The 12,331-nt window shown below is 38.7% G+C and overlaps 5 protein-coding genes across 6 annotated transcripts; 2 read left to right on the top strand and 3 right to left on the bottom strand.

The window, feature by feature from the left end:
- Window positions 1–83: 83 nt before the first annotated feature.
- LOC105273947 (alanine--glyoxylate aminotransferase 2, mitochondrial) lies at window positions 84–3,877 on the bottom strand. Its single transcript, XM_011316694.1, has 8 exons — window positions 3,697–3,877; window positions 3,541–3,626; window positions 2,927–3,111; window positions 1,814–2,126; window positions 1,512–1,715; window positions 997–1,311; window positions 418–669; window positions 84–341 (listed from the first exon to the last, which is right to left on the bottom strand). Exons 1-8 carry the CDS (start codon window positions 3,707–3,709, stop codon window positions 204–206), a joined length of 1,506 nt encoding a protein of 501 aa, XP_011314996.1. The 5' UTR covers window positions 3,710–3,877; the 3' UTR covers window positions 84–203.
- Window positions 3,878–4,445: 568 nt separating this feature from the next.
- ECSIT (evolutionarily conserved signaling intermediate in Toll pathway, mitochondrial) lies at window positions 4,446–6,262 on the bottom strand. Of its 2 annotated transcripts, none has more exons than XM_011316692.1 (3): window positions 6,168–6,262; window positions 5,017–5,969; window positions 4,446–4,787 (listed from the first exon to the last, which is right to left on the bottom strand). In XM_011316692.1, the coding sequence occupies exons 2-3, from the start codon at window positions 5,891–5,893 to the stop codon at window positions 4,486–4,488; spliced, it is 1,179 nt and encodes a 392-aa protein (XP_011314994.1). In that variant the 5' UTR covers window positions 5,894–5,969; window positions 6,168–6,262; the 3' UTR covers window positions 4,446–4,485. The 2 variants fall into 2 exon arrangements, with proteins under 2 accessions (XP_011314994.1, XP_011314995.1); XM_011316693.1 differs by lacking the exon at window positions 6,168–6,262 and adding an exon at window positions 6,040–6,153.
- Window positions 6,263–6,284: 22 nt separating this feature from the next.
- On the top strand, window positions 6,285–8,359 carry Srp68 (signal recognition particle 68). Its single transcript, XM_011316691.1, has 3 exons — window positions 6,285–6,481; window positions 6,620–6,957; window positions 7,059–8,359. The coding sequence occupies exons 1-3, from the start codon at window positions 6,388–6,390 to the stop codon at window positions 8,343–8,345; spliced, it is 1,719 nt and encodes a 572-aa protein (XP_011314993.1). The 5' UTR covers window positions 6,285–6,387; the 3' UTR covers window positions 8,346–8,359.
- Window positions 8,360–8,827: 468 nt separating this feature from the next.
- r-l (rudimentary-like) lies at window positions 8,828–10,648 on the top strand. The gene is made up of 3 exons (XM_011316690.1): window positions 8,828–9,077; window positions 9,151–9,637; window positions 9,837–10,648. Exons 1-3 carry the CDS (start codon window positions 8,937–8,939, stop codon window positions 10,622–10,624), a joined length of 1,416 nt encoding a protein of 471 aa, XP_011314992.1. The 5' UTR covers window positions 8,828–8,936; the 3' UTR covers window positions 10,625–10,648.
- A 10-nt stretch (window positions 10,649–10,658) lies between these two features.
- Nubp2 (NUBP iron-sulfur cluster assembly factor 2) lies at window positions 10,659–12,316 on the bottom strand. The gene is made up of 5 exons (XM_011316689.1): window positions 12,090–12,316; window positions 11,914–12,002; window positions 11,630–11,851; window positions 11,229–11,382; window positions 10,659–11,136 (listed from the first exon to the last, which is right to left on the bottom strand). Exons 1-5 carry the CDS (start codon window positions 12,198–12,200, stop codon window positions 10,930–10,932), a joined length of 783 nt encoding a protein of 260 aa, XP_011314991.1. The 5' UTR covers window positions 12,201–12,316; the 3' UTR covers window positions 10,659–10,929.
- Between the last annotated feature and the right edge of the window lie 15 nt (window positions 12,317–12,331).

The following is a 12,331-nucleotide window of genomic DNA, read 5'->3' as shown; positions in this document are numbered from 1 at the left end:
GACGTGACCTTCACGGCATTTTCACCTATACAAAGTGGCTTTTGAAAGCCACAAATAAATTGAAAATATGACTAAACTCTCATTTCAAAATCCATAAAAAAAATTCTGAATTGTTGATAGTATGCCCGTGATTTGTACAAATGTAAAAAACAAATATATTACTATAAAAGTAAAAAAGTACAAAGTCGATTTGGAATTGAATTTCAAAGAGCTCCTATGTACACATTATCCCTGCTAATTAAGTTTCTGTCCCTGCAGTTGTCCAGAGCTTTTTTAATCACTTCGACAGTGAAATCGGCGTCTTCTTTGGTTACGCACATGGGTGGCTTTATCCGCAGAACCTATAAATAGGAATGTCAATTAATTCTCCAGATTCAATCTGATTAGAAATACTAATGAAATTGCGCGAAGCCTTACGTTTTTATGAATTCCACCTCTTCCAATGAGCAATCCCATGTCCTTAGTGTCCTCGAACAATGAGGCCATGTACTCATCCTCCAGGGGAGTCTTCTTGTCAGGGTTTGACACCAATTCTACGCCGATCATCAGACCCTTTCCTCGGACATCTCCAACCATCGTTGGATATTCCAATAAAAGAGTGCTTAGACGGTGCAATAAATACGTTCCAACGACTTTAGAATTTTCTTGAAGTTTTTCCTCTTCAATTACCTGAAAGTCAAATAAGAACGTGAATTTTCTATAAACATTCCAAATTCCGAGAAATTTTAATATTTCAATAATTTCATTGATTGAAATCCCATTGAATTTTTTTCATGCAGATGTTATATTAATTATTTATAATTATTGAATTAATCTTCTTTAATTATTGAATTATTCTTTAATTATTGAATTAATCTCTCTGAAATTGCTCAGATCGCAATTTGAAGATTCTTCGAAGTAACCTTATCAAAGTAAATTAAAAAGATTCGGCTGGCCTTGACACAGAAATATATCAGTTTAACATCCTCACATTGATTGTATTGATTGATAACTTACGTCAAGAACCGCTGAACCAATAGCGCAGGCCAATGGGTTTCCCCCGAATGTATTGAAATGAAGTGCTTGACTCAAGGACGCTGCAATTTCTGGTGTTGTGACAACTGCCCCCATAGGAAAGCCATTACCAATACCCTTCGCCATCGTCACAATATCGGGAATGATATCGTCACACTCAAATCCCCAGAAGTGATCGCCTGTTCTACCGAAGCCTACTTGCACTTCATCCGCTATGTACAGTGCATTTTTTGATTTTATTATATCATATGCACCACGTAGATATGTGCGAGGGAATTGAACTACACCACCAATTCCCTGTGAATGAATAAAACATCTTGGAACGTTTCGATCAGATATTCTAAGTATCCACTTCTTAAAAACCGACGTAAATTGATCCATTAGAGAAATCCCTTTTCAAAAAACAGAAAACAAAATTTATTGTCGTCTGGTTGATGAAAAAATTAGATTTTATGAAGAAGTCAGTTCCGTCACCAAAATTATTATCCTCTGCGTACCTGAATACTCTCCGCGATAAAAGCCGCAAATTTCCCATTATTCGGCAAAGAAAATTGAATAGTGTCTTTGAGATCCTTGAGATATTTCTCCGCAGCAATGCACTTATCTCCAATGCACTCACATGTCTGGCCTCGTTGAGATACTGGACAATCCCGACACTGAGAGCCACCCCAGGAGCCCCTGTACACATCTGGAACTGTGACCTAATCATGAACAACAATTAGACCAATCATTGTCTTAATCGTCAGGATTTAGATGTCCTTTTGTGGAAAGCAATACAAAACGATATTCAATACAATACCTGGGGGTGACCGGGGGCTGAGGCGATAGGATATCTCCAGGTTGACATTCCTGTTGCGGCGTTAGTCATGTACGTACTACCGTGGTACGAATTGTTCAGCGAAATAATGTCTTGCGCCCCAGTGTATACTTTAGCCATGAGAAACGCAAGCTCATTAGATTCAGAACCACTGTTAGTCATGTACAATACTTTCAAGTTCCCTGGCAATTTTCCTATCAATTTATCAGCGTACTCCTGGTATTTCGGGTGCATATAAATAGACGTCGTGTGGTTTAATTTGCTCAATTGGCTGGTTGCTGCCTCCGTTACTTTCCTTTTAAACAATTCAGGCTTTCAAGAGTTTAAAGAACATCAAGTTGAGAAAACGTGATGCCTCAAATTAAGACACTATTTCATTAATTAAGACACTCGCCAACTTCTCAAAGCCATTTTTGGAAGGACTCACTAAGAGGACACGATTGTGGCTTCATTTGAGACATCATTTTATCAGAATTGTGTGTTCCGATTCACGCTGGAGAAATTTGTGAAATGTGCGGGTTAAAAGTCACACCGGAAGAGAATTCTTGATGAGGAGAATGGAAAGTGCAATGACGAACAGATAAATAATGTATGATCGTGGGTCAATCGCCTATTCTTCGAGGGTACGAATCACTTGTTGCAAATTATTCAAACTCGCATAAAGTCGTTGGATAGGAACGAATAAGTCGTGAAGTAATGCAAGATAAGTATGCGTGATACATGAACATTATTATCGAATGCAGTATAAGAAAAAATTCTATTCACATTTCCCACAGGACATTTTAATGGCCCTTTTTTGTTTAGGAAGTATTGGGTTGTCTACAGAATTTTTCAGTGGATTCGAAGAGAATCGGGATTCGTAAATTTATGGTAACTCTCGTTAACGATTAAAGTTTCAATTGTCGAAAAAATTTCTACAGAAAAGGGTTTGAAAGAAAAACTTAAGGGGAAATCGCAGAGATTTTTCGGGGGCAATTGCTTGGACTACTTTACTTTACTTCAAGGATATTTGCTTGATTCTTTTATCATAATCACCACGATATGCTGGGCTATTTATTTATCTAATAAGCGAATATCATGAATTTTTCAACTTACGGATGAGAATGGCCAACAGAAACAGTGACAACGCCTCCAAACATATCCAGATATCGCCTCCCTGTATGATCCCAGAGCCATTGCTTATGACCTTCATGAATCAAGAGTGGTTTTTTATAAAAAGGAGGAGTGGTAGGGGTCACTGAGTTCATCCTGCCAGACTTGACACTATCATAATGTGAACCCTAGTAATAAATAAAACAGTCCGTGAGCGAGTGCACATATCTCGCACTTGAAGAATTTCATGCAATGTTCAGACATATAGGAGATCATTAAGGGATGATTTTGTTAAACCTATTTGATGTCTGGTCTTATACAAACGTGTTTTTTATAATAATTATTAAGACGATAGATTTCTCTTCTTAACTTATTATTTATTTATGATAAATTGATGGATATTGATGGACACGGGATAAGAACTAAAATTGTCAATTGGAATTTTAAGTCGATTATTCCATGAAAATGGATGGAAATCATGAATGAAAAGCACTCAATATAAACCAAAATTAATTAATCCATCAATTAGCGGAGATCCAGGGCATTGAGGTAAATAAATTACTGCGCTTTAGAAGATAAAAAGTATGCCATACATTTTTAATTTTAGGAAAACTCACTTTATAATTCGAGACTGTAAAGTTACAACCTGGAATTTCCGGAAGAGAGCTGTATCTCCTAATAGAACTCCAGCGTCCAGTGACACCTGAAAGGTAATCGGGTCAAATATCTTGTTCTTTTAAAAAACTTGTTATTGTCACCAAAGTCACACTCACCTTTAAGAGCCATTTCTTCCTTTATCAATCGATACACGAGTAACAAAAATTATTTCCGAGAAATTTTACGATTTTTATTTTTTTCAATACAATGAGAACCTAGTGGTGAATTGAATAGTGATCAATTGAACTTTGTTATTATTGAAATTTGAAAGTTGCGTGCGCGCCTGCTAGCCGATGTTGCCAGATTAAGTTGAGTGAAAAATTCATTCATGCACATGCTAGCAATGTCAACATGTATGCATTGAACCACGTGATTGGTTATCCAGGGAGTGGGAGAGAGTAAAAGTTGTTTTTACGTATTTTGACTGTGTGTGTCCAGCATCAATAATAAAAGAGAATACATAGACACTTTGAATTGATCATAAGACCTGCAGCAAAGGAAAATAGAAAAAGTCGGAAAATCATTTTGGAGCATATCATCATGTGTATGTATGGGGCAACGTTTTCAAATTTCACCTGTGAAATTAAATAATCTTCTTTCTGACTATCATTGAACCTTCGTCGTAAATACCAATTAAAATTCAACTCCTCCATTAATTTTTTTAATTTTTGATTTTTATTGAAAATCTCATTTCTCATTTCTCCCCTAGTTCTCGAATCAATTTGAAGATTTCACTTTCTTATTTTACTCAGATATTCTAAAATGGGAATAATGTATCCGAATTCTTTGAGCCAAATTCCGTTGTTTGAATGAGATGATTGACTGGAAATAGACAGTGATAAAGATAAAATGAGAATTCACTATTTTTTATTTTTTTATTTACAAATGATTCATAACGTATCGTGTCAATTTTCGATTTTTTCCACTGACTCTCCCTGAACACCTTGCTGATCGACCGGCTGTCCAGCGTTCAATGTCCTCAACTGTTCGTCTACGGGCTGCCTGAATTTGAAGAGAATAGGAATTTTTTCCAACATAGGGTTTCGAGGCTGGAGGCACCTGATCCATGAAAGTAAAGAGTCTTTACTTGAAGTCCCCGTTGCACAGATACCAAAGATTGTTTGTTCGTCCTGTTCGTGGATGGCCCGTCGATGAGCTAAGGATGTCCGATTCATTTTCCAAAAATTTACCTCGAAGTTTGAGACATCTGAAAAAAATAATTATAGTAGAGACGCAAATGTTCATAAATAATTTATTTAAAAAAACAGTATCTTTGAAAATGACAAAATTTCCATTTGCAAATATTTTTAAATTACTATTCGCCGATAGTTTAAAATGAAGAATCAAATTAAATCATCATAAATTCGAGTCATCACACATTTAAAAAATACCGCGAAAATTGATACCAGAAATATACCAGAAAATTTTGAACTCACCGTCTTTATCATAATTATTTCCTTTCCAATTTTTCAGTGGATCAGCCCTCAACAAAAAATAGTCTACAGCCCCCTTTGACACCCAGACCTTGAAAGGCCCCTCAACATATGCAGCAACATCCTGAGGATGTTCTGCAATGAGTCTCTCCTGATCAGGACTTGAAGCCGATACGATCCAGGTCTTATCAATGGACTCTTTGACACTATCAGTATGAAAAACAGTGATGGTACTTTGCACATCGACAGTGGCAATCTTCTCGATAGCTATCTTGGCTAATTCGAGAGGTTCATTGGGCATAGGGTGGGGCCAGGGCCAAGGGTTCAAGTTCTTGAACTTGCCCTGCCAATATGTCATCCTCCTGAGCTTCCTCAGAGGCACTGCTAGATCGCCAAAAATATTAATCAACATCATCTCGAGCTCCTCATCCGGGATCACCCCATTGTTCTCCATCTTCTCCAAGAACTCTATTGCACATTGTTGTTCACGCGGATAGAGCATTAACTCAGCCTGCATAAGAGTTCTACTCACGAATCTCCCTTTTGGCATTGTATCCATCACTGCTTTGTACACTTCCAGATCCTCATTCACTCCAAATTCATCCATGTACCTCATCGCAGCGTAGATAAACTGAACGTGTCCCGTTTTTCTGGGTGGAGAATTCTTGTAAGTATAAATGACATTCAAATACGTTTCCTTCTCCTTGTCGTGCTTCTTCACTGTTTTGAACAGTGATACCTCAGATTTCTTGTCTTCCTCGAGACTCGCAAGACAACAGGGACTAGTCTGTATTAATCTACTGGGGGATATCAAGGGCAGGAGCCACGGGAACGATCTCAAGCCCTTAATTGCCAATGTCACTGTCGGTAACGGGACCATATTTTTTCATTTATGAAAAGTCTCGGTTGATGTATTGTCCTGGACCATTTTATCTCTCCATGACAGCTCCGATTTTCTGATAACAATTAAGTTTGATTATCATTATTACGATCGCGTTTTGAACATTTAGACATTGAAGAACTAACCTCAAAACATTTATTGTAACAGACGATTTTATGAGTTTAGCAAATTATGAAATTGAATTGATTTAATAGTCTGACGTTTTTAAATTCCAAATATAATGAAAAATCAATTGAGCAAGGTGTAAATTTACCTATCATTGATCAATAAACCGGATAATTTTGGTGACCGGAGAGCGCCATTTTAAAAGTACATCTGAAAATTCTCTACATTACCTGCTGAACAGAATTTTAAAGGTTGGATTGGAATATTGGATAGCCAGTTCCACGTAGGAAACAAGTCTCCTGACCCTTCTGACTTTGTTGGCGAGAGATAGATTAACATTATCCAGGCATTTTTTATGCTGCGGGATTATGGTGGCAATAATGAATAGTGGTGATATTGACGAGAAGAACCCAGAGAGCCCTGACGACATTCCGAAAGAGATGAGAGTCTACTCTCTGGAGAGTATCCTTTGAAATCATAGAGAGTGTATCAGTTAACCTATTATTCCAAAGCCATATGTCTGTCATTGCTTATGGATGGCAGTAACAATTGCATGTTTTGTGAATAAAAGTGAATTTTCCTTAATACTGTTTGATTCAGTTCTGAAGATAATTAAAGAGGCCCAGCAGCAACATGGTCTTCGTCATGGCGACTATCAGAGGTACAGAGGCTACTGCTCCAGACGTCTCAGGAGGCTGAGGAAGGTCCTGAAGGTGCCCCAGGGGGACAGGAGACACTTCAAACGCAGGGATGTTACTGCTACTATGGTGCACGACGATAAATTTCTTCAAGTTCCTCTTACAATGGCAGAACGTGCATGGAGTCATGCCATGCAGCTTCGAATCGAGGCTAATACTGAACCCAGGAAGAAATTCCATCTCATTTCAAGGCTCAGAAAGGCTGCTGCCTATGCTCTTCAACTTCAAGAGTTGATTGAAGTAAATTAAAAAATTTTATCCAATTTCGAAAACTAGATTTTTTATCTCATTCATTTCAATTGGGATTTTTTTTATTTACGAAATAATTCGATTTTTTTTAGAATGTCAATTGTGATGCTCGCACGAAGCTCGAAGCTCAGGCTTACGTAGCCTGGATGCAGGGTTCTCTTCAGTTCGAGCTGCAGCTCTGGAAAGATGCAATGACGAACCTGAAGAAAGCCCAAGTGGTATACGGAGAGCTGGCATCAGCCCTTCCAGAACTAGAACAATTGATCTACAAAGCCCGAGTCGAGGAATTAGCCCCCAGTCTGCGTTACTGTGCCTACAACGTAGGGGACACTTCAGCAATCGATGACCTGATGCAGATGAGAGGACAACTGAGTAACGAATTACTCATGAGTTTGGATTCCCTGATGGCACAGACTCGTGAAAAGCAGTCGACCGCAGAGGAAGTGCTTTGGCGCGGAAAATCATGTGGAATAGTTCCGGCACGTGCTACAGGACTATTAATCGCTGACTCTCGATTGAATCAGACCCTAGAGAAGACTAGTGCGCTGCAGGGAAAAATTGATCTCCTCGAGGCCCATCTGATCGATTGCAAGGACGTGATGACTACAGTCAGAGAAATATTTAAAGCAGAATTGAAAAACAAGGATGACAAGACTCCGGTTCATCACTTGATTGCTTACCTGCAATATATAAGGCTTTCCAGGACCCTCGAAAGGAATCTTGCACTCGTGAGCATCGCTGAGGAATCTGAAAAAACAAAGTCCCAAGATATCGTGCGACTCTATGAAGCAGCTTTGCATAATCTCCTGGAGATGTCCCAGCTGCTGGAGGACGAGGAGTACAGGAAGGAACAGGAAGCCAAGAGCAAAGGCTATCGGGCTTTTAGGTGCTTTCACATGGCCCAATCCTTTGCTAATTTGCACAGATGGAGGGAAGCCATGGCTCTGTATCAACGAGCCCTTCGCCACACTATCGACGCCCTTAACGAACAATCGTTCCTCCCAGAGGATCTCAAGTGCTCTTTGAAAAAACTCGAGAGTTCGATCGAATGTGCACAATGTGCTGCTCATGCTCACAGTGTCCTTGAGGAAGGAGGCGAAGAGGAGACCGGAGCTGTCAAGCAAATGAAGAGCAAGAAACCACTCATCGAGAGACTCCACGAGTACAGGGAGGATAATTCTCTTCTCACCAAACAACCCAATGTCTTCAATATCCCACCTCCTATGCAGAGCATTCCATTCAAACCTTTGTTCTTTGATCTTGCGTTTAATATGGTGGAATTTCCGGATTTATCGGATAAACTTGGCGATCAAGGGAAAAAGGGACAAGCTGGACTCACTGGATTTGTTAAGGGCTTGTGGGGATGGGGAAATAAATAATTGGAGATTTGAAATTTTTGTATTATCTTTGGATTGAATTTATTTCAGAAATAAAAACAGTTATGTTCGGTTTGATGATAATTTTGAATTTTCAAATTTCAGTCAATACCTCCTCAATTGTCATGTTCCTCTGATACTTTTTCAAAAATTTTGAATTTGAAAATTTCAGTGAATATCTCTTCAATGTTCATGTTCTCCTGATACTTTTTCGAAAATTTTGAATTTGCAAATTTCAGTGAATACCTCCTCGGATCTCCTGTTCTCCTGATACTTTTTCAAAAATTTTGAATTTGAAACTTTCAGTGAATACCTCTTCAATTTTCATGTTCTCTTGATACTTTTTGGTTAAGGGTTAATTGGATTTGCTTAAAGGTTAATTAGATTTGAGTAAGGATTAATTGGATTTGGTTAAGTTTAAATACCGCTGGAGTCACGTAAACCTCCAGAACTGAGCCTCTACTTTAGTTAACCCTCTTTGGTAAAGTGTATCATCTCCGGTCCGCGTTCCGAACCGGGAACCCGGTTCAGTACACGTGTTTGTTTTTCAAGTAAAATTTTTTGCGTCGGCCGCGAATTAATATCGAGTGAGAAATGGAGAAACAGCTAAAGGAATTGGCTATTAGACTCTATGAAATCGATGCAGTAAAATTTGGCGATTTTATTACCAAAGTAGGATTAAAAACTCCAGTGTATGTAGACTTAAGGGTTCTAATTTCATACCCAAAGATATTGGTGAGTGAACCAAACGAAGCTTGAAGCCAATCTTTGAGATAAATTCTCGAAGTAATTTTCCGTTTATCAACAGAAACAAATATCGAATATCCTTTGGGGTTTAACTGCAGATGTGGATAATGTTAATCAAATCTGTGGTGTGCCGTATACTGCTCTGCCAATTGCCAGTATTATATCTGCAGAATGGGATATTCCAATGGTAATCCGAAGGAAAGAAGCAAAAGCCTACGGTACCAAGAAAATGATCGAGGGAAACTTCAAACATGGAGACACGTGTGTAATCATCGAGGACGTGGTGACCAGTGGAAGCAGCATCTTAGAAACCGTGAGGGACTTGAAGAATGAGGGTCTCCAAATCACTCAAACCCTTGTCATCCTGGACAGACAGCAAGGAGGCAGGAAGAATATCGAGAAAAGTGGAATTAAAATGCAGAGTCTCTACACACTTACTCAACTCCTGGAGTACCTCTTGGAAGCGAATAAAATCACCTCGGAAACTCTGAAAGAAGTCACTCACTACCTGGCTCAACATTCAGCTCCTGTAAAAACCCTGGAAGACGGTGAGAATAAGTTTAAAGAAATTTTGATGATTACGCTTTTGTGTAATAAAATGTCAAGGCTTTAAAAAAATGTCTTCATAAATTTACGTGATTAATTTATGAATCAATTAATTCTTTCCTATTGATAGAACTCACGATAATGCAGATCTAAATCGAAATGATTCGGTGTGTAATACATGAAATATTTTGTGTTCTTCAGGTTCTTCAAGAAGATTGAAACTAGATTTTACTGAACGTTCAAAAATTGCTACAAGCCCTCTAGCTTCAAAACTCTTGAAACTAATGGACCAAAAGGGAACAACACTCTGTCTGGCAGCAGATTTGACATCTGCCAATGAGATACTCGAGTTATCGGAACTTGCAGGGCCACACATAGCTGTACTCAAGATCCACGTGGACATAATCGAGGACTTCGACCTAAGCTTCATCCAGAAGCTGAAGCAACTGTCCTCAAAACACAAGTTCTACTTGATGGAGGACAGAAAATTCGGAGATATTGGGAATACAGCATCACTGCAATACGAAAAGGGAATTTATAAAATAGCTGAATGGGCCGATTTTATCACTGCGCATCCTGTTCCAGGCCCAAGCATATTGGATGGCCTAAAATATGCCTTGAGGAATGTCTCTGATGACCGTGGAATATTTTTGGTAACCCAGATGTCTTCCAATGGAGCTTTAACAACCGAAACTTACGTTAAGGCGTCCGTAACCCTCAGTCAAGATTCAAACCTGGTGGTAGGGCATGTTTGCCAGTCAAATATTTTTTCTGACCCTGGATTGATCCAATTGACTCCTGGGGTAAAGTTAACCCAAACTTCTGATAACTTAGGACAACAATACAACACTCCAGAGGTAGTTGTCAATGCTGGCGCTGATCTGGTCGTCGTTGGCCGGGGAATCACCGAATCCCCCGACAAATTATCATCAATCCTTAATTATAAAAATCAACTCTGGGCTGCATACAAAAATCGAATTAGTTCATGATTTTTGGATTAATTTTTTATGAATTACATTTAAATACCCTTCCATAAGCAACGTTTATAAAAAATATTTTTGATGTTAATTTACAATATAAAACATCTCTAGAATATTTTTCATGAAAATATACAAGATAAAAAAATGCAATATCTACATCTGTGTGTTCAGGTAATAATAACAGCTTTTTCATTTTACTCAGTCACAGAGTTGAAATTCATTTAAATAGAAAATTGTTAATGGGCAGCATACATTCGTCTAGCAATCACACGTTTCATCCACTCAGTAACACATTTGAGAGGATTTTCTTTCGTTCAAGCTTCCTTGCTCTTTGTGAGTTCCTCAACGAGTTTCCTGAAGACTTGAGCTACTTGACTGTCAGGGAGGCTTATCAAAATGCTTTGACCCTTGTCAGCAAATTTTCCAATCGCCGGGTCAATGGGTAGTTTAGCTAGAAATGGAACCCTCACCATTTCTGATAAGGCTATACCTCCGCCGGATGAAAAAATATTTGTACACTCCTGTAATAATCAATTGAAAAAGGTAATTTAAAAATATTGAAAAAAAAGCTCTTAACAAAAGAGTGTTGAATGATTGTCAATGAAAATCTTACGGAGCATGTAGGACACACAAATCCACTCATATTTTCAACAATCCCAATAACTTGAATTCCGGTTTTCCTACAAAACGTGACTTCCCTCAAGACATCATCAACAGCGACAGCCTGGGGAGTAGTAACGATGATAGCTCCGTCGCACTTAACATCTCTATAAACAATAAAAATAACATGAATCCCTAATGAGATAAAAACCATCAAGTTTTGTTAAGCACATGTCATCGATCAGTCATCAGTGTGTCTGCTACATGAGTAGAATTTATCTTTCATCCATAATTATCGCACCACCAATGTGTCATATGATTCGCAATCATGAATTCATGTGACTGTTATCAACATGTGACTTCCCTATTGCCCCGCTCTCTTCATTCCTCCAATAATCATAATAAGCATTAAACCTGAGGTTTTCCATAACAGTGATGTGCTCGTCAGATGTGCCAGGAGGAGTATCAATAATGAGATAATCAATGTCCTTCCAGACGACGTCAGTCAAAAATTGTCTGATCATACCGGTTTTCTTGGGGCCTCGCCAGACGACTCCATCATTTCGATTTTTCAGGAGAAATCCAATTGACATGACAGCAAGTGTCTGATCCTGATCGGTGTACACCGGAATCCACCTGGAGTCCAGAATGAATGATAAAACTTATTGATAATATTAAAAAATTTCCAGCTGTCATACCCTTCCGAGGACTGGTGAACATCCTTGTCCTCAATATTGAGGAGATAAGGCACACTGGGACCACACAGATCGACATCGAGGATTCCCACCTCCAGAAAAAAAGCACAATGATTTTTTGGTTGACGTTCATTGTGAAGAACTTAACCTTCTGGTGTTTTCCATTTCTTTTTTTTTACCTTGAAGCCAGCTACCTTGAGGGCGAGGGCGAGCTGAGTACTGACTGTTGATTTTCCAACACCACCTTTACCAGATAGAACCAGAAGAACATGTTTCACCTCGTCCAGCATCGTTGAATAAACTGTCTGTCTCTACTGTTACCAAGAATGATTACAATGTTTTTGTCGGGCTATCCCCTTCCAAAGCAGATGTTTTCCTGCATTTTTTCTTCAACTATTTTTTGCTTCTTTTTGGTGGCGCT

Source organism: Fopius arisanus, unplaced genomic scaffold (assembly GCF_000806365.1).
Source record: "Fopius arisanus strain USDA-PBARC FA_bdor unplaced genomic scaffold, ASM80636v1 scaffold00008, whole genome shotgun sequence".
In the NCBI taxonomy this organism is placed as follows: domain Eukaryota; kingdom Metazoa; phylum Arthropoda; class Insecta; order Hymenoptera; family Braconidae; genus Fopius; species Fopius arisanus.
This window is presented reverse-complemented; position numbering and strand designations above follow the sequence as displayed.